General features: G+C 46.3%; 1 protein-coding gene across 11 annotated transcripts in view; it reads right to left on the bottom strand.

The window, feature by feature from the left end:
- The window catches only part of LOC124008398 (acetyl-CoA carboxylase), a 50,792-nt gene extending 31,571 nt beyond the window's left edge, over positions 1-19,221 (bottom strand). For 5 of the 11 annotated variants that reach the window (XM_046319661.1, XM_046319682.1, XM_046319689.1 and 2 more), the window contains exons 1-19: positions 19,042-19,221; positions 17,774-18,047; positions 12,618-12,771; positions 12,377-12,515; positions 11,815-11,924; positions 11,619-11,700; positions 11,401-11,499; positions 11,092-11,309; positions 10,767-10,976; positions 10,442-10,612; positions 4,524-4,849; positions 4,176-4,430; positions 3,787-4,014; positions 3,508-3,658; positions 3,285-3,419; positions 3,009-3,155; positions 2,706-2,894; positions 2,381-2,481; positions 503-591 (exon numbers count right to left, since the gene is read on the bottom strand). In XM_046319661.1, the coding sequence (XP_046175617.1) occupies positions 503-591; positions 2,381-2,481; positions 2,706-2,894; positions 3,009-3,155; positions 3,285-3,419; positions 3,508-3,658; positions 3,787-4,014; positions 4,176-4,430; positions 4,524-4,849; positions 10,442-10,612; positions 10,767-10,976; positions 11,092-11,309; positions 11,401-11,499; positions 11,619-11,700; positions 11,815-11,924; positions 12,377-12,515; positions 12,618-12,771; positions 17,774-18,012 (3,043 nt within the window). In that variant the 5' untranslated portion in view covers positions 18,013-18,047; positions 19,042-19,221. The remainder of the gene's footprint in view (positions 1-502; positions 592-2,380; positions 2,482-2,705; positions 2,895-3,008; positions 3,156-3,284; positions 3,420-3,507; positions 3,659-3,786; positions 4,015-4,175; positions 4,431-4,523; positions 4,850-10,441; positions 10,613-10,766; positions 10,977-11,091; positions 11,310-11,400; positions 11,500-11,618; positions 11,701-11,814; positions 11,925-12,376; positions 12,516-12,617; positions 12,772-17,773; positions 18,048-19,041) is intronic. The other 6 variants (XM_046319677.1, XM_046319731.1, XM_046319668.1 and 3 more) reach the window with 5 other exon arrangements.
- Positions 19,222-20,300: the final 1,079 nt, after the last annotated feature.

Genomic DNA, 20,300 nt, shown 5'->3' with positions numbered 1-20,300 from the left:
CCATCTACTGTATCTTGCCTATGCCGCTCTGTACCATCACTCATTCATATATCTTTATGTACATATTCTTCATCCCCTTACACTTGTGTGTATAAGACAGTAGTTTTGGAATTGTTAGTTAGATTACTTGTTGGTTACTACTGCATTGTCGGAACTAGAAGCACAAGCATTTCGCTACACTCGCATTAACATCTGCTAACCATGTGTATGTGCCAAATAAAATTTGATTTGATTTGACACACACGAATCAGAAGAGAAATTAAATCAACCAGAGCTCAAAGGAAGGTGCAAATTAAAGGTTTGTTGTGTAACAGTACCCTCATGTGGACAAATAGAGCAAGTGCAGTCCTGAGAGAAGACCATTGAATCCTATTCATAAATCAAAGACAGGCAGGACTAATTATCAAAGGCTAATCCTTTCCATTTCCCCTATACCAACCCAGGAAAACCCATTGCTTTACATAGCCTGTTAATGTTAGGAGTAGAGTCCAATGTTCCTCACCATTCTGGAACTGGACCTCTACTTTGAGGTACTGCCTAAGCAGGTCCATCACCACGGCCTTCATGTGACCACGGATGCCACTGCGGTACCTGGGTAGAGAGACAAAATGGCATGGTCAGTGACAGACCATATCAGTATGAATACAGTACGTGTCTTTAGAATCATGTTTGTGTGTGTATGGGTTGCTAGGTACAGTTGAAGTCGGAAGTTTACCTTAGCCAAATACATTTAAACTCAGTTTTTCACAATTCCTGACATTTAATCCTAGTAAAAATTCCCTGTCTTTGGGCAGTTAGGATCACCACTTTATTTTAAGAATGTGAAATATCAAAATAATAGTAGAGAGAATTATTTATTTCAGCTTTTACTTCTTTCATCACAGTCCCAGTGGGTAAGAAGTTTACATATACTCAATTAATATTGGGAACATTGCCTTTAAATTGATTTAACTTGGGTCAAACATTTTGGGTAGCCTTCCACAAGCTTCCCACAATAAGTTGGGTGAATTTTGGCCCATTCCTCCTGACAGAGCTGGTGTAACTGAGGCAGGTTTGTAGGCCTCCTAGCTCACACACGCTTTTTCAGTTCTGCCCACAAATGTTCTATAGGATTGGGGTCAGGGCTTTGTGATGTTCCCTCCAATACCTTGACTTTGTTGTCCTTAAGCCATTTTGCCACAACTTTTGAAGTATGCTTGGGGTCATTGTTCATTTGGAAGACCCATTTGACCAAGCTTTAACTTCCTGACTGATGTCTTGAGATGTTGCTTAAATATACACCTACATATTTTTCCTTCCTAATGATGCCATCTATTTTGTGAAGTGCACCAGTCCCTCCTGCAGCAAAGCACCCCCATAATATGTGGCTGCCACCCCCGTGCTTCACGGTTGGGATGGTGTTCTTCAACTGGCAAGCCTTCGCTTTCTCCTCCAATCATAACAATGGTCATTATGGTCAAAAAGTTATATTTTGGTTTAATCAGGCCAGAGGACATTTCTCCAAAAAGTATGATCTTTGCCCCCATGTGCAGTTGCAAACCGTAGTCTGGCTTTTTTATGGCGGTTTTGGAGCAGTGGCTTCTTCCTTGCTGAGCGGCCATTCAGGTTATGTCGATATAGGACTCGTTTTACTGTTGAAATAGATACTTTTGTACCGGTTTCCTACAGCATCTTCACAAGGTCCTTTTCTGTTGTTCTGGGATTGATTTGCACTTTTCGCACCAAAGTACGTTCATCTCTAGGAGACAGAACGAGTCTCCTTCCTGAGCGGTATGACGGCTGCGTGGTCCTATGGTGTTTATATACTTGCGTACTATTGTTTGTACAGATGAATGTGGTACTTCAGGCGTTTGGAAATTGCTCCCAAGGATGAACCAGACTGTGGAGGTCTACAATTGATTTTTCTGAGGTCTTGGCTGATTTCTTTCGATTTTCCCATGATGTCAAGCAAAGAGGAACTGAGTTTGAAGGTAGGCCTTGAAATATACCCATAGGTACACCTCCAATCGACTCAAATGATGTCAATTAGCCAATTAGCCTATCAGAAGCTTTTAAAGCCATGATATAATTTCCTTGAATTTTCCAAGCTGCTTAAAGGCTCAGTCAACTTATTGTATGTAAACTTCTGACCCACTGGAATTGTGATACAGTGAATTATAAGTGAAATCATCTGTCTATAAACAATTGTTGGAAAAATTACTTGTGTCATGCACAAAGTAGATGTCCTAACCGACATGCCAAAACTATAGTTTGTTAACAAGAAATCTGTGGAGTGGTTGAAAAACTAGTTTTAATGACTCCAACCTAAGTGTATGTAAACATCCGACTTCAACTGTATCATCAAGTCATTTAAAGCCCTGAAGCTGAGAGAGAGACTCGCCTCTGCACCAGCTGTACGATGCTCTGAGTGTTCATGAAGAACACCTCTCTTTCTGACTTCCTGTTCAGAGTGGCAGCATGACTGTCCAGGATGTTGGCAATCTGGAAGAACAGGCTAAATCAGTCAGGTGTATTCCTAATGAACTCTGTATATCAACTCCCCAGAACCATAAATAATACAATAACCAACCTGAATAATACAGTGTGTGTGTGTGTGTGTGTGTGTGTGTGTGTGTGTGTGTGTGTGTGTGTGTGTGTGTGTGTGTGTGTGTGTGTGTGTGTGTGTGTGTGTGTGTGTGTGTGTGTGTGTGTGTGTGTGTGTGTACCTGCTGGCTGGGGAACTGGCAGAGCACAGAGGTTATGTTGCTGGCGTACTGGGCCATCTCCTTCTTGATGCACTTCTCCACAGCGAGGGGGATCCGGCCTGACACACTGGTCATAATGTCCTGCAGCTCCAACAGAGGCAGAGAGGGGTCCCGGAGAGTCTTCATCAGCGTCTCCACCCATTCCTTCAGCTGGGGAAAGACACATTCACAATTTTAACCAACTGATATTGATGAACGTACCAACACAGAATACTGCCATCTTTTGTTTGTAGATTGTTGTGTGTGCTGTAATGGACCACTTGCCTTCCCACTGAAAAAGAGTTCAGGCAGGCAGAAGCCATTCATGACATGCACAAGGTGGTCCAGGGTGCTGTGGAAGACCCTGTGGAGCTTCTCTCCTCTCAACGCCACCGCCTGGATGACGGGCAGCGCCCCGTGGTACAACTCCGCCTGAGACACACACGTTACAACATACTGTGAGTCTCGCATCAAAATGTACTGTATAGCTATTCACGTTTCCATGACAAAATACAAGGATCTCTAAATTCCCCAGTGTCAGGCACACCGTCCCTTACTGACCTGTTGGACCCTGCTAGGATCATCTAACTGCAGCTTGGCGATGACGCAGCCGGGCTCCAGCACGGCACCGGGCCTCTTCACATAGTGGATACAGCCAGACTCCAGCGCCGTCAGAGTCATCACCATCTTCATCACCTGACACAGTTACACACACAGTTGACATGGCCGCTCGCTCCACTAACAGAGTGTGACCACGGCCACAACAATATCACCACACACACACCTCTATCTCAGCGTAACACTGGCCAGAGAACACGTGCCCCCCGTCCTCCACGGTGTACTGGATGAGTTTCCCTGCTGAGAGCGAGCGAAGCAGAGACGGGTCGTTCTCCTTCTCAAACACACACGTCTTGTTCCCAATGGTGATGCGGTACCTGGCGGGGGAAAGAATCTCTTTTAGTCCATTGCCCAAATCAACCCCAAGCTAACCTCTCAACATTCCTTTAAATGAAGAATGTATGTATTCTGTCTGTCCATCGTTCCTTCCTTCCATCCATCCTACCGGTCCACCTCCTCCTTCATGTAGGTGGTGTAGCTGCTGCCGTCGTAGGAGAGCAACAGGCCCCCGTCGCTGAGGCGATGGACGTCCACCTCGGCCGAGGTGCTGTTCATGATGACCACGTAGGAATTGGGGGACTGACGCGTCACCTTCAGACAATACTTAGTACCCTCATAGATCAATTCCACATCAACTGTGTTGAGAAGAGTGTGCGCGGGAAGCACCTGGCCTCTGTAGAGGGGGGAGAGAGAAGAGAGGAGAGTGAGACGGTGTGTGTGTGTGTGTGTGTGTGTGTGTGTGTGTGTGTGTGTGTGTGTGTGTGTGTGTGTGTGTGTGTGTGTGTGTGTGTGTGTGTGTGTGTGTGTTCTTAAAATCTTTAAAAGAGTGTTGACCTTTCTAGAGAGTGCAGGAAGTTGGAGACACTGTTCCTCAGGTTGACGTCAGCCACGTGGAGAGCCCCGCTCACTATGCCCAGCATGGTGTCAGGACGCTCTGCCTGCATCTTCTCTGAGATGAGCCTGTCCAGCCAGCCTGTGTCAATGGTGTTGTGCTGGAAGCTCTCAGTCTCCAGCAGCTTGATGAGGTACTCCACTGTGGTCCTGAAGTCTCCTCTGATCGACAACTCCTTCAGGGCCACCACCATGTTACTGAACACACACAGGAGAGGTGTTACCACACATCATTGGGTCTCACTGACAACACACACAAAACACAATGAACTTCACATGATTTTTACTCACGAGATGGCCTCCTCTCGGTTCTCTCCCCAGGAGAAGCAGTGGCCAAACTGGGAGTCTGCAAACTCATGCAGGCCTCCGGCCGCGGCCACACTGAAGTATCCCCACACATTCTTGTTACTGCGGAAGTTCAGCTCCTGCACCGTGCCCGAGCTAGGCTTGAAACCCTCATCAGGGTTCTCACTGGTTATGCGGGCAGCAATGACATGTCCCCGTGGGGAGGGTGCCGTGGACAGACCCTCAAAGTCAATCATAGAGTCTCCCCAGGGCTGGACACCATACATCAATCTGATGTCCTTGATACGGTGCAGGGGAATCCCCATGGAAATCTGAGGAAGAAGAAACAGTTCTGGTCTGTAGTAGAAGGAAGTTCCTGTTAAACGAATGGGTCTTTCAAGTAATTATAAAATTCACTTATGTACTTCTGGTCCAACGTTTATCCTATAATTGAAGTCAAGAATGTGCTCAAAGTTTGAATCTTCACTAACACCCTTTAATTTCCTGGCAATACTAAATAAATGTGTTACGGGTGGGATTAAAAAACAAACAAAGATAACTATTGTAAAATATACTGTGCCTGTAAAATGTATATAGTATGTATAAACTGGAAGAAGATGCCGTAGTGTTGTTGGCCATTAGTTTAGTCCAATTCTTGGGCGGTAGGGCAAGAGGAATATATATATTTTTTAAAAGATGGATAGCTAGGCACACACACACAAACAAAAAGAAATGTCCCTTTTTCACAGATCTTCATTGTAAAGGGTTTAAACACTGTTTCCCATGCTTGTTCAATGAACATGCACCTGTCATTAAGACACTAACAGCTTACAGACGGTAGGCAATTAAGGTCACAGTTATGAAAACTTAGGACACTGAAGAGGCTTTTCTACGGACTCTGAAAAACAACAAAAGAAAGATGCCCAGGGTCCCTGCTCATCGGTGTGAACGTGCCTTAGGCATGCTGCAAGGAGGCATAAGGACTGCAGATGTGGCCAGGGCATTAAATTGCAATGTCCGTACTGTGAGATGCCCAAGACAGTGTTACAGAGAGACTGATCATCCTCTCAGTGGCAGACCACGTGTAACAACACCTGCACAGGATTGGTAGATCCGAACATCACATCTGCGGGACAGGTACAGGATGGCAACAACAACTGCCCTAGTTACACCAGAAACGCACAATCCCTCCATCAGTGTTCAGACTGTCCACAATAGGTCGAGAGAGGCTGGACCGAGGGCTTGTAGGCCTGTTGTAAGGCAGATCCTCACCAGACATCTCCGGCAACAACATCGCCTATTGGCACAAACCCACCATCGCTGGACCAGACAGGACTGGCAAAAAGTGCTCTTCACCGACGAGTTGCGGTTTTGTCTCACCAGGGGTGATGGTCAGATTCACATTTAATGTCAAAGGAATGAGCATTACACCGAGGCCTGTACTCTGTAGTGGGATCGATTTGGAGGTGGAGGGTCCGTCATGGTCTGGTGCAGTGTGTCACAGCATCATCGAACTGAGCTGGTTGTCATTGCAGGCAATCTCGATGCTGTGCGTTACAGGGAAGACATCCTCCTCCCTCATGTGGTACCCTTCCTGCAGGCTCATCCTGACATGACCCTCCAGCATGACAATGCCACCAGCAATACTGCTCATTCTGTGCGTGATTTCCTGCAAGACAGGAATGTCAGTGTTTTGTCGTGGCCAGCAAATAGCTCGGATCTCAATCCCATGGAGCACGTCTGGGACCTGTTGGGAGGGTGAGGGCTACGGCCATTCCCCCGAGAAATGTCCAGAAACTTGCAGGTGCCTTAGTGGAAGAGTGGGGTAACATCTCACAGCAAGAACCGACACATCTGGTGCAGTCCATGAGGAGGAGATGCACTGCAGTACTTAATGCAGCTGGTGGCCACACAGGATACTGACTGTCACTTTTGATTTCGGCGCCCCTTTGTTCAGGGACACATTTTTCCATTTCTGTTAGTCACATGTCTGTGGAACTTGTGAAATATGTCCCAGTTGTTGAATCTTGTTATTATTTCCTACATTGTAGAATAATAGTGAAGACATCAAAACCATGAAATAACACATATGGAATTATGTAGTAATCAAAATAAAAAGTGTTAAACAAATAAAAATGTATTTTATATTTGAGATTCTTCAAATAGCCACCCTTTTGATGACAGCTTTGCGCACTCTTGGCAATGTATATTTACCCACAAATATATGGGGATGGGAAATGACGCAGACAATTACATTGATGGAAGCTACAATCTGCAATATTAAAGCTGATCCACCCGCTAAAAGAAAAAAATCTAAGAATAAAAATGGCTGCTAGGGTTTTAATTGGCTGACTACAGAAAAACATTGGGTCTTGAATGATAGTTCTCTCTCACTTAGAACCCGGTTATTAACTCTCTTCTTCCTGGCCAGGGCCCAGTTTCCCGACAGCGATGGAACTTAGGCTTAAGAGTGTTTTAATGATGCATCATCGTTCCTAAGGCAGAAGTTGTGACATGCCTTCCCCACGCAGAGAGAACGTTTGCTAAGTGAGTCGTTAAACCATGTGTCGATACTGACGATGAATCAGCTCCTATAGAGATATTACCACCGATGGCTACAAATAGTCAGAGGCGGCCTATTATGTTTACCCAGTAATAATACCCTAACCCACAGATGTTGTTACACATCATTAAATCGATTGAGGCAAAAAAAGAATCAACTGAAAGTAGCACAATATAACTCAATTGATTGGACATGAAATTGATTTCAATATGATGTAAATACACCGAGGGTACAAAACATGAAGAACACCTTCCTGATATTGAGTTGTACCACCATTTCTCCCACAATTCGTTGACGCATGGGAACTCTACAAGGTGTTGGAAGCGTTTCACAGGGATGCTGGCCCATGTTGACTACAATGTTTCCCACAGTTGTGTCACGTTGGCTGGATGTCCCTTTGGGGCGTGGACCATTCTTGATACACATGGGAAACTGTTGAGCGTGAAAAACCCAGCAGTGTTGCTGTTCTTGAAACAAACCGGTGCGCCTGGCACCTACCACCATACACCATTCAAAGACACTTCAACCTTTTGTCTTGCCCATTCCCCCTCTGAATGGCACACATACCCAATCCATGTCTCAAGGCTTAAAAATCCTTCTTTAACCTGTCTCCTCCCCTTCATCCACACTGATTGAAGTGGATTTAACAAGTGACATCAATAAGGGATCATAGACTTCAGCTGGATTCAACAGCATCCCTGTCGGTCAGTCTGTCATGGAAAGAGCAGGTGTTCTTAATGTTTTAGTGTACATAGGCCCATGTAGCCTATACTGTACTCGGTTCATCTGAAGCACCTTTTCATCTTTCGTTTGTTTGTAACAACAGCAAAGACAGTGGCATTTATCTTGGAGCAACTTTGTATTTGTAGTCAACTTCGTTCTGAAGTTATCAGCGGTTACAGATGTTTTTCAGTCTATGTTCAGCGGAGATCTTTGTACAAAGTGACACAAAAAAAAAATGATTACAAAACTATTGACGCACTTAGCTTTTCTACGAGTGGTCTGAGGCAGTTGGTAAACTTTAGTGACAATGGTTTTGGGAAAGAGCTCTGAGATTTAACAACGCTCCTACGAAGGTTCTAACAAACTTAGCCTTTAAAAGGGCCAATGCAGCCGTTTTTATCTCAATATCAAATCATTTCTGGGTGACAATTAAGTACCTTACAGTGATTGTTTTCAATTAAAATGGTCTAAACTAAATTAGCTTCTTAGCAAAGAGCAATTTCTCAAGAATGAATTTAGCTAGCTGTTATTGGCAGTGAGGTTTGGAACTCTTTCTTCGGGCTCTATTAACTAATCGACCACCTGGTGTTATCACCAGGCAGGCCAAAACTGCATCCTACTAAAAATGGCTCAAATTTCAAAACAGCTCCTACACAATTTAATTGTATTCATTTATTTAACCAGGCAAGTCAGTTAAGAACAAATTATTTTTTACAATGACAGCCCACCCCGGCCAAACCCTAACCCGGATGATGCAGTGCCAATTGTGCGCCGCCCTATGGGACACCCAATCACGGCCAGTTGTGATACAGCCTGGAATCGAACCAGCGTCTGTAGTGACACCTCTAGCATTGAGATGCAGTGCCTTAAACCGCTGCACCACTCGGGAGCCCCAAAAAAGCGCATTATCATAATTTTCACAATTTCACAGTATTATTCAAACCTCAGTGTGGAAATATATATAAAAACACAGGAAATTACATTTAACTGCACTGGACCTTTAAGATGCTTTTGAGAAACCTTTATCTATCTCACGGAGAGGAATTACAGCTTGTTGTATCCAACTGTTGTCCGTCTGCCCCTTCCTGCCCAGTGAGATTAGACAGTGTCAACGTGGGGATAGGTGGAGAGACGGGGTATATTCCTCCCCAACAGCACAGAGAGACGACTGCCATCTTCAGCAGCAGCTCTGTTGGTCTGTCCTTCAGCTTGAACACCCACCACTGACCTACATACTGCTGAGTGGACACGTGACCCACCACTGACCTACATACTGCTGAGTGGACACGTGACCCACCACTGACCTACATACTGCTGAGTGGACACGTGACCCACCACTGACCTACATACTGCTGAGTGGACACGTGACCCACCACTGACCTACATACTGCTGAGTGGACACGTGACCCACCACTGACCTACATACTGCTGAGTGGACACGTGACCCACCACTGACCTAGACCATACTGCTGAGTGGACACAGGTGACCCACCACTGACCTCGCCTCCCACCACTGCTGAGTGGACACGTGACCCACCACTGACCTACATACTGCTGAGTGGACACTTAAAATATTTAGATGCCCACCACTGACCTACATACTGCTGAGTGGACACGTGACCCACCACTGACCTACATACTGCTGAGTGGACACGTGACCCACCACTGACCTACATACTGCTGAGTGGACACGTGACCCACCACTGACCTACTGACCTACAGCACTGCTGAGTGGACACGTGACCCACCACTGACCTACATACTGCTGAGTGGACACGTGACCCACCACTGACCTACATACTGCTGAGTGGACACGTGACCCACCACTGACCTACATACTGCTGAGTGGACACGTGACCCACCACTGACCTACATACTGCTGAGTGGACACGTGACCCACCACTGACCTACATACTGCTGAGTGGACACGTGACCCACCACTGACCTACATACTGCTGAGTGGACACGTGACCCACCACTGACCTACATACTGCTGAGTGGACACGTGACCCACCACTGACCTACATACTGCTGAGTGGACACGTGACCCACCACTGACCTACATACTGCTGAGTGGACACGTGACCCACCACTGACCAACATACTGCTGAGTGGACACGTGACCCACCACTGACCTACATACTGCTGAGTGGACACGTGACCCACCACTGACCTACATACTGCTGAGTGGACACGTGACCCACCACTGACCTACATACTGCTGAGTGGACACGTGACCCACCACTGACCTACATACTTCTGAGTGGACACGTGACCCACCACTGACCTACATACTGCTGAGTGGACACGTGACCCACCACTGACCTACATACTGCTGAGTGGACACGTGACCCACCACTGACCTACATACTGCTGGGTGGACACATGACCCACCACCACAACTGATGCTGGAGGTGTCTGGAACAGCCCCAGAGGGGTGGTGAGGAGGAGGAGGAGGAGGAGGAGGGAGGGGTTGATTTTTCATGTTTCTGTACATTAGCTCACGCCAACCTAACCAGTTACCATGGAGACAGCGGCCCGGGATGAAACTAACTGTCGAGAGCAGTGAGGTGTACCTACACAACAGACGTACGACACAGACTGAATAGGAGCTGGACACACTGTTGCTGAAACTGACCTGCAGCTGTGCAGCAGGCAGGTTGACGTCGGCCACCATCTCAGTGCAGGGGTGCTCCACCTGCAGACGAGGGTTGAGTTCTAGGAAGTAGAAGCTGCCATCTTGGCTGTAGAGATACTCCACTGTGCCAGCACTGACGTAGCCCACCATCTTAGCCAGCTTCACCGCACACTGAGGAGTGAGGAACAGACACACAGTCACAACCCGGCAACTTAACCACAGAGCAACGAGTCCATCTGGCCACAGTCCCTCTCACATTTCAACACATTGACATGGCTCCTCTGAATGGTAATGTCTCCATCCAATAGCACAAATTGTGCCATACCCTCTCCATGTCCTCAAACACGTCTGAGGTGGAGATGGTGGCGGGCGCCTCCTCTATGATCTTCTGGTGTCGCCGCTGTACGGAGCAGTCCCTGCCGAACAGGGAGATGGCGTTGCCGTACTGGTCGGCCAGGAGCTGGACCTCCAGGTGACGAGCGTGTTTGGCCAGCTGCATCACGAAGATGGGTGAGCCCGGAACCTCTGTCTGGACCTGGGGAGCCAAGGAGAAGGGAGCACGATGGGTTATTCAGAATCAAAATCATACTGAACATGTCTTTCAGCCCATCATAACCATATAGTGATACTGGAATTAGACTGGACCTCACCTGTCTGAAGAGGTTGGGGAAGTCATCAGCACAGTTGACTTTGCGGATGCCCTTTCCTCCACCTCCCTCGGAGGCCTTCACCATCACGGGGTAGCCCACCACCTCCGCAGCCTTCAGTCCTGCCTCCACATCATGGATGCAGCCCAGCTCATACAGATCAGGGGGAACGTTGATGATCCTCTTCTTCTGGTCACTCTCTGACCACTCTACTGTTAGCCCTGAGACACACACACACACACACCATGGGATCAGTCTCGGACAACACACTTACTTCAAAGCCATCCAGTGAATTCAACGGTACAGACATACCTGCTCCACTCCAGGGCAGGGTTGGGATGCCAGCTGTCTGAGCCACGATGGATGAAGCGATCTTGTCCCCTAGTGCCCACATGGCCTGGCTAGGAGGACCTGGAAGTAGGCACAGAACACATCATCTTACAGGACAGAAGGGCTAAAAGCAGTATCCGTGGCTCTGTGTGTGGCTGGAAGACTCAGTGGAGAGTAGATGGTAGGAAACACAGTCTTACCCATGAAGGCAATGCCATTCTTCATGAGCAGCTCTGGCAGTTTGGGATTCTCTGAGGCGTGACCCCACCCAGCCCATACAGCCTGGAGAAATCATTACAAACACAACCAGTTCAAATAAAGGTTATACAAGAGAGTTCAATCACTATTTAGAAGAAAGTCTACTCTAGGCCTAAATAAATGGATGTTTAGGAGTACCTGCACAGGTATACGCTTGGCAATGTCCAGAATGAGCTCCACGTTGGCATAGTTGTTGTTATTGGTCCCTCCTGGCACAGGCACATAGTGGTCGGCCATCTTTATGTACTCTGTAGAAGATAGTGGGGTGAAAACCGTTTAGCTCTGCGCTGCCCATAAAATAGCATGTAAAACAGTCCAACATTTCATCTCATCTTTCGTCTCTAAATATTAGCTTGCTATCGTCACAGCTAAAACATCACCACCAGTGTCAAACCATTTAAACATGATAGCATTTGGAGAAAGCCATTATTTTCTACACAATCAGACAAAGCCCTTTCTGCTGAACTAGGTCAGAGTTGCCTGTTCAGTGGAGTGCAGGTTTAAACCAACAGACATCCTGCTTTGGTCCACTCTTGGAAGCCTAAGTGGGTTTGCTTGTTTAAACACATCAGACTGGCTGGAGCTTTGTCCTGTTTCTCTCTGGGTCACTAAGCAGAGTTAGAGAGGCTGGGTAGAGAATAGAGAGACAACGGTTACTCCGCTGCTACTAGTTGTGATGATACCGTAATGTAAAGCTCACCTGCGTTGGCCTTCAGGTCCTCAGGGGTTACCATGACGACAAAGCGGATGGCGCGCTCGTTGCGAAACATCTCGTAAGCCCAGCGGCGGATGGAGCGCATGCATTTGACCGCTGCGATGCCGTTGTTGGCAATGAGGACCTGAGATGGGAAGAGATGTGAGCAGGGGACTAGCCTCTGAAATTACTGCATGTCAAATGTGGTAAAACCAGGCCCTAGAAGCTAAAGAAGCCCTGGCCTTACCTTCTCGATGACCTTATTCCCACCAAAGCGGGTAACAAACTCAGCGGGGGAGGCCACGGTGAAATCTCTCTGCAGGTCGATGCGACGCCGGTCTCGGCCCTGCTTGACCAGGTGCAGCCCAGACATGCTCGGTCTGTGTGAACAACTGAAATTACTTCAGCATGAAGAGAACACCATAGTGTAAGTTCGGTGGGGGGCGGTTCACAATCCCCCAGCATTTGTCATCAACATATTATTTTACATCCGACCATAATAACTTCTATTATAAGAAGACGTGAAAGTTCATGCTACAGTCAACATACACAACAAGCATAAGGTTAACGGCCCAAACTACACTTGACACGTAGCGTAAGCAGAGTGCACACGTTGCTCAAGACTAGAGGTCGACCGATTAATCGGAATGACCGATTAATTAGGGCCGATTTCAAGTTTTCATAACAAATCGGTATTTTTGGGCGTTGATTTCCGTTTTTTAAAATATACCTTTATTTAACTAGGCAAGTCAGTTAAGAACACATTCTTATTTTCAAACGGCCTAGGCCTAGGAACGGTGGGAACGGTGGGTTAACTGCCTTGTTCAGGGGCAGAACGACAGATTTTCACCTTGTCAGCTCAGGGGATCCAATCTTGCACCCTTACAGTTAACTAGTCCAAAGCTCTAACCATTGTACTCTACGAGGAGCCCGCCTTTTACGCGAATGCAGTAAAAGCCAAGGTAAATTCCTAGCTAGCATTAAACTTATCTTATAAAAAATGATCAATCAATCATAATCACTAGTTATAAACTACTAATCCAGGTTAGCAGGTAATATTAACCAGGTGAAATTGTGTCATTTCTCTTGCGTTCATTGCACGCAGAGTCAGGGTATATGCAACAGTTTGGGCAGCCTGGCTCATTGCGAACTAATTTGCCAGAATTTTACATAATTATAACATTGAAGGTTGTGTAATGTAACAAGAATATTTAGACTTAGGGATGACACCCGTTAGATAAAATACCGAACGGTTCCGTATATTTCACTGAAATAATAAATGTTTGTTTTTGCGAAATGATAGTTTCTGGATTCGACCATATTAATGAACAAAGGCTCGTATTTCTGTGTGTTATTATGTTATAATTAAGTCTGATTTGATAGAGCAGTCTGACTGAGCAGCAGCAGGGTCGTAATCATTCATTCAAACAGCACTTTCGTGCATTTTTACACCAGCTCTTCGCAAGCACAGTGCTGTATATAACTTCAAGCTTATCAGCCTAATGGCTGGTGTAACCGATGTGAAATGGCTAGCTAGTTAGCTGGGTGTGCGCTAATAGCGTTTAAAACGTAACTCGCTCTGAGACTTGGCGTAATTATTCCCCTTGCTCAGCAAGGGCCGCGGCTTTTGTGGAGCGATGGGTAACGATGCTTCGAGTGTGGTTGTTGTCGATGTGTTCCTGGTTCGAGCCCAGGTAGGGGGGAGGAAAGGGACGGAAGCTATACTGTTACACTGGCAATACTATAGTGCCTATAAGAACATTCAATAGTCAAAGGTATATGAAATACAAATGGTATAGAGGGAAATAGTCCTATAAATACTATATTAACTACAACCTAAAACCTCTTACCTTGGAATATTGAAGTCTCATGTTAAAAGGAACCACCAACTTTCATATGTTCTCATGTTCTGAGCAATTTCTTACATGGCACATATTGCACTTTTACTTTCTTCTCCAACACTTTGTTTTTGCATTATTTAAACTAAATTTAAACTAAATTTAACATTTTTCATTATTTATTTGAGGCTAAATTGATGTATTATATTAAGTTAAAATAAGTGTTCATTCAGTATTGTTGTAATTGTCATTATTACAAATAAAATCGGACAATTAAATCGGCAACGGCTCTTTTGGTCCTCCAATAATCGGCATCGGCATTGAAAAATCATAGTCGGTCGACCTCTACTCAAGACCAGCGCTGGTGAAACAGTCACTGTGATCCATCAGAGATGGTACACCAGCCGTGCCATCAGCAAGTGCGTGGAGCGCTGTGGCAGCGTCTTTTTACACCAAGTCTAATTTAAGCGTAAGCCTTCCTCGGCCAGGAAAAACACCAAACGAGATCTTTGTCGACCTTGTAGGCTGACTGAGATTTCAACTGTCTTTTGACCCTTCACACTCCTGGGAATTGGCCTAAATGGATAGGGCTACATTTAAATGTTTCTTACAGAGGAAACATAAAAACCACAGTAGAAATTGAAAGGGAACAGTTGAGATAATTTTATACATTTTTTATTTAACCTTTATTTAACTAGGCAAGCCAGTTGAGAACAAATTCTTATTTACAATGTTCTGCCTACCCCGTCCAAACCCTAACCCGGGCGACGCTGGGCCAATTGTGCGCCGCCCTATGGGACTCACAATCACAGCCGGTTGTGATACAGCCTGGATAATGTCAAAATGATTAGACCAAAGTTGAGTACACAACAGTTCTCCTGACAAGACTGAATCCAAATATTACACTGTTGATTTTATGTGCATTTTACATGTACACTACTTGTTGCTGCATTCGTTGATAAAGAAATCTGGAAATACTCTGGCTAGGTTTAGTAACACAAGACAAGCCAATACCTGGAAAATGTTGGGTAGGTGCAACCTAACACAAAAAAAATTACAAAGCTGCGATGATAAGAGAGCTACTGTGATTAGATTAGACTGCCAGGGCAGAACATTTTCCTCCTCAAAACATAACTGCTTACTAAAACTGGTGCTCTAATGGTCACATCAAGGGAGAGAACCATCATGGATCAATGTAAACAGTCTCCTCTACCTACAGTAAAAAAAAGAATACTTGAAATCAATGTCCTTGTCTCTGAGTAGGCATATCTGCCCTGAGGAGAAGATGAAATGTTCTCTCATTTTTCTGAACTGTACACATTTAGACCTTCCACGAGTAAAAAAAAAGGAACAGCACACCATCACCAACCAGTCGCAGGATGAGCTTGTTCCTGACATGTTATTAACAGGCTAGGGCAACCTGCAAGTGTTTCCTCAGGGGGGGGGGGGATAGGGCACCTAAACTAGGTTCCACCCTCAGAGAGAGCCAGTGGGAGGATGGATCCAGTCACCCAGAAGGGTGTGTCAGGGACAGAGCCCCTTAGTGTGTGTTCGGCCGGCTGCTGTGGCCTGACACTGCACTGTTGCATCAAGATGGCATGCTACAGAGACACAGACAGAAAGAAGCCTCTGAATGAAGCCCCAGAGAATGAAGCTCCCAGCGAACGGCACTTCCCATCACCTGTGCTCCCCCTTGTCCTTATGGGAGAGAGCTGTGGGCTCTGCCAGTAATTCCGGTTTCATCATCAACCCTCACACTCCCCATCACATACTCAAGCACACAGGACAGGTCAGCTGTAGAGAGCTGTGAAACTAATCACTTAAAACGTGAGGTGCTAAAAGAGGATCAAGAAAAACCTTCCCCTCCATCTCTGCCAGGAAGGCACATCGTAACAGCCTGCAACCTCAGACAATCCCATATAGACTGGAGGTAAATACCTGAGCATGATGTTTGGTTATACTCAACTATTGGAATGTGATTCAGATATCAAGTTTTTTCTATCATGCCACTGAATGATCGCCCCATAAGCGAATATAAGAGTGTGTACTGTACACAGCTATTTTCCAATCATGGCTTTGGAAAGTGTGTGTGGAAAGACGTAGCTGACAGGTGAACAGCAGCGTGAGTGGAATTGGTAGACAGATATTTACTTCTTCGTCAGTGTCCTGGCCCACCACAACACTAAAGCCCTACTGCTAGACTGACTGTAGTAGGCCTGACTCTCACGTCAGTCTGTTACAACTATTCAATTCCAACAACAGCCCAGACCCGTGGCAGGCATATAGTTGAACCAAAACTCACTAGAATAGTCTACACACGAAACACAGAATTCACAAACAAGAAAGACTGAGAAACAAATCTGAACACCATTCTAAATGAATAGCCTGAGCCTACTGTATGTGTACAAATGTTGACATATTCTTCTGGCCAGCACCATATCTGCCAGTTATTCATACAAATCATGTCTTATGTATCGCCACACATCTACATCACAATGTCCATTATCTAGAGCCTCGTCCCAGTGGCTGTTAAAAGAGCCACCAAATACAAAGGAGAGCTGGTGAGGACAGGCTCCAGGGAGAGCTGGTGAGGATAGGCTCCAGGGAGAGCTGGTGAGGACAGGCTCCAGGGAGAGCTGGTGAGGACAGGCTCAGGGAGAGCTGGTGAGGACAGGAGAGCTGGTGAGGACAGGCTCCAGGGAGAGCTGGTGAGGACAGGCTCCAGGGAGGCTGCTGGTGAGGACAGGCTCCAGGGAGAGCTGGTGAGGACAGGGGAGAGCTGGTGAGGACAGGCTCCAGGGAGAGCTGGTGAGGACAGGCTCAGGGAGAGCTGGTGAGGACAGGCTCCAGGGAGAGCTGGTGAGGACAGGCTCCAGGGAGAGCTGGTGAGGACAGGCTCCAGGGAGAGCTGGTGAGGACAGGCTCCAGGGAGAGCTGGTGAGGACAGGCTCCAGGGAGAGCTGGTGAGGACAGGCTCCAGGGAGAGCTGGTGAGGACAGGCTCAGGGAGAGGACAGGCTCCAGGGAGAGCTGGTGAGGACAGGCTCAGGGAGAGCAGGGGAGGGAGCTGGTGAGGACAGGCTCCAGGGAGAGCTGGTGAGGACAGGCTCCAGGGAGAGCTCAGGGCTCAGAGCTGCTGAGGTTGTTGGCAATGGGACAGCAGCAGGGAGGGCAGTCCATCCAGAACACACAGCTCCTCTATAGCAAGCAGGCATGGTGTGGCCTGGCCACATTTTTCACACACACCACCCACAGCAGAGAAGCGAGGGAGGCCCGCCAGGGGGAGATCACTGAACCCAGTGTTCTCCTGCTGCTGCCATTCCAGAATACTCCCCTCCAGACTCGTCTGATATCTGTATTGGAGGTTTCTCCATCCCATACAACTGGAGCCAGATTGATTAGTCAATAAAAACTGTGCAGTATCATTTTGTATAATGCATTGAGATACTGGTAACCTCAGTATAGATGCTATGATTAAACACCTCTCTGTGGATGCCAAGCCTGGATACACAACACAAACAGAGGCTCAGGGAACACAAACCAGAGAGAAAAGCCCAGGTTCTGACCTCATGTGGGGGCCGTCGATGTGGTCGAAGCCCATCTCATAGGTGCTGTTCTCTGAGCTGAGGCTAGAAGTGGGGGATATGGAGCGCTCCTTCTCCTCCAGTCCCAGTGTCAGGTCTGGCTTTCCCAGGATCTCATCCTCAGAGTTCTCCTCCGACACAGAGCCGATGATGAAGTTGGAGTGCAGCGCAGCAAGGTTCGGGGCAGCAGCCTTATTGGCAGGCGCGTCCTGCTGTGCCATAGCTGGACCGTCACCACGTTGGCAGGCTGCGAACACTGTGGAGGGAAAGGAGTGGATGAGGAGAGTCAAAACCACAAGTATTTATAAAGCTGGAGATAGAGCCGAGTCCTCAAGTAAGTCAGGGCCACAGCGTGATGACACCAGCCCATCCTGGCATTGGCTGCTGTTTGTCAGATTGCATCAGTGAGGAGTTGCACAAAAATGATGTTGACCCAGCATTCATATTGCAAGACATTGCAAAAGAATGGTACAGAGGGCATTACCTCCCCATCCTCCTTAAATAAAATGCATACTGTGACTGTAATATATATTTGTTTATTTATACATACACACACATACAGTTACAACAAACTCCAATCCAAAACCACTGGTTTGAAAGGCATGGTCTGCATCGATGTTTGCTAGTCTTTGCGAGGGTATACTTTTCTTGAACTACAACTGTGCACGAGCAGAGAAACCAGAACAAGACAGACACACCTTGCCAGCATTAGTTTTAGCTGCTTGCTGGACCTGAAAAACAAGCCCAACAATGCAGACATAACGTAAGAGAACAGCACTGAACATAGACGTACCCCACATGATAATGATAGGCTCTCATGATAATGATAGGAAACAAATGTCGCCCCGCACCCTGGTCCAAAACTGGTTTATCTTATGGATGGGAATCTAATGTCGAATATGTCGAACAGGCAAGTTACATCAAATCATACTAGTAGTATTGTGTCGCGTTATGGCTAACCATAATCATATAAATCAAAAAACACTCGTTTAGTCTCAATTACAACCCTAGTCGATGTGAATGAGCAGGGAGGTTTCACAAGTAGTTTCTGGCTATCTAGGTAGTTAGCTAGAAAGACAGATCGGTATCTTGTTAACGTTGGCTAAGTTATTACAACAGCATGCGAGGTGTCGGGCAGCTAGCTAGCAAGATACCGGTCTGCTAACGTTACTGTAACATACAGTCAGTGTAGCTAATTAGCTCATCACCTAGCTATGCTAGCAAGCTAACGGTTAAGACTCAGTACTCACCCTGAGAAATAAATCGACAAGCAATCCTGAGTCGTTTATCCCAAAGGATTGGTGGTGACTTATTTAATTCACGTTGGTTTCAGACATGTCTTTCCAACCGGTGATGACAAAAAAAAACACATTGTGATGAGCTGATGTGACTACAAGAGGCGCATTTGACAGTAGGGAGTGGTATGATGCGAAGATGGGTTACGTTTGGCCATTCACCTCTGACCTTGGCTGTGTTGCAGTAGCGGGCCAATCGGATTGTCCGAAAATATCCGAGGCGGGCAGAAAGAGCCAAAACTGGAATTGACTGGGAGGAGGTGTGCCCAATAAGAAAACATTTCTACCATCCCACGTGTTTGGTCCAGTATGGCCTGATCTGTACAAACCCATCCTCCCTGGCAGGCTGGCAGAGTCATTTCTTATCATACAGTAGTTTCCAGACTTTTCTGATTTAACAAAAAGAAAAGAAAAAACACAGGGTATGTGTAACGTACCAGGAACCATACCAAGTACAAGACATTGCATAACAACATACACACCATTTAGCAGTGGCGTAAAGTACTGAAGTAAAACATACTTTAAACTACTACATAAGTCGTTTTTTGGGTTATCTGTACTTTGCTTTACGATATATATTTTGAACAACTTTTACTTTTACTTCAGAACAACAGGCAACAGAACAACAGGTTTCTTTTCCCTTTAAAAGGACAAATGAAGCTCTAATGTAGGGTGGATTATTTGTGTTAAATAGACTCCCATTATCTCAATAGTTGTCCCCCAATGATTAAAAACTGTTGTTGTTGCACCTAATGAGCAGCTATAGATTCCCATTGAAATAAAATGAGGGAGTTGGGACATGGTACAGGAGATTTCCCTTTTGCAACTGGATCCCCACCCACACCTGACTGTCCTACTCATTATACAGAAGCTGAACTGTTCTTTGGACCATCACCTGGCTGATGCACCACAGTTTGGCTGGTCAAAGGCCCCTGTGTCCCCAGTAAACGTGTAGCCCTGACCCTTAACGACTTACCCAGAGCTGCCAGAGATGTGGTAAGATCAGATCTAACGCCAATTGGGCGAATTACAGACAGTGTGCAATACCTTGTCTGTCTGCTTGATCAGTAACTTTTTCCTGTTCCCCATCATGTTACTGAGTGAAACCGTTAAAGCAGTCTGTATGTCTGCCTGACATGATTGTTATAATTTGGATTATAAATAGGCCTTCTTGTTGTTATTTGGGGCTATTTATCTCAACGCAGACTCACAAT

This window comes from Oncorhynchus gorbuscha, linkage group LG02, assembly GCF_021184085.1.
Source record: "Oncorhynchus gorbuscha isolate QuinsamMale2020 ecotype Even-year linkage group LG02, OgorEven_v1.0, whole genome shotgun sequence".
In the NCBI taxonomy this organism is placed as follows: Eukaryota; Metazoa; Chordata; class Actinopteri; order Salmoniformes; family Salmonidae; genus Oncorhynchus; species Oncorhynchus gorbuscha.
This window is presented reverse-complemented; position numbering and strand designations above follow the sequence as displayed.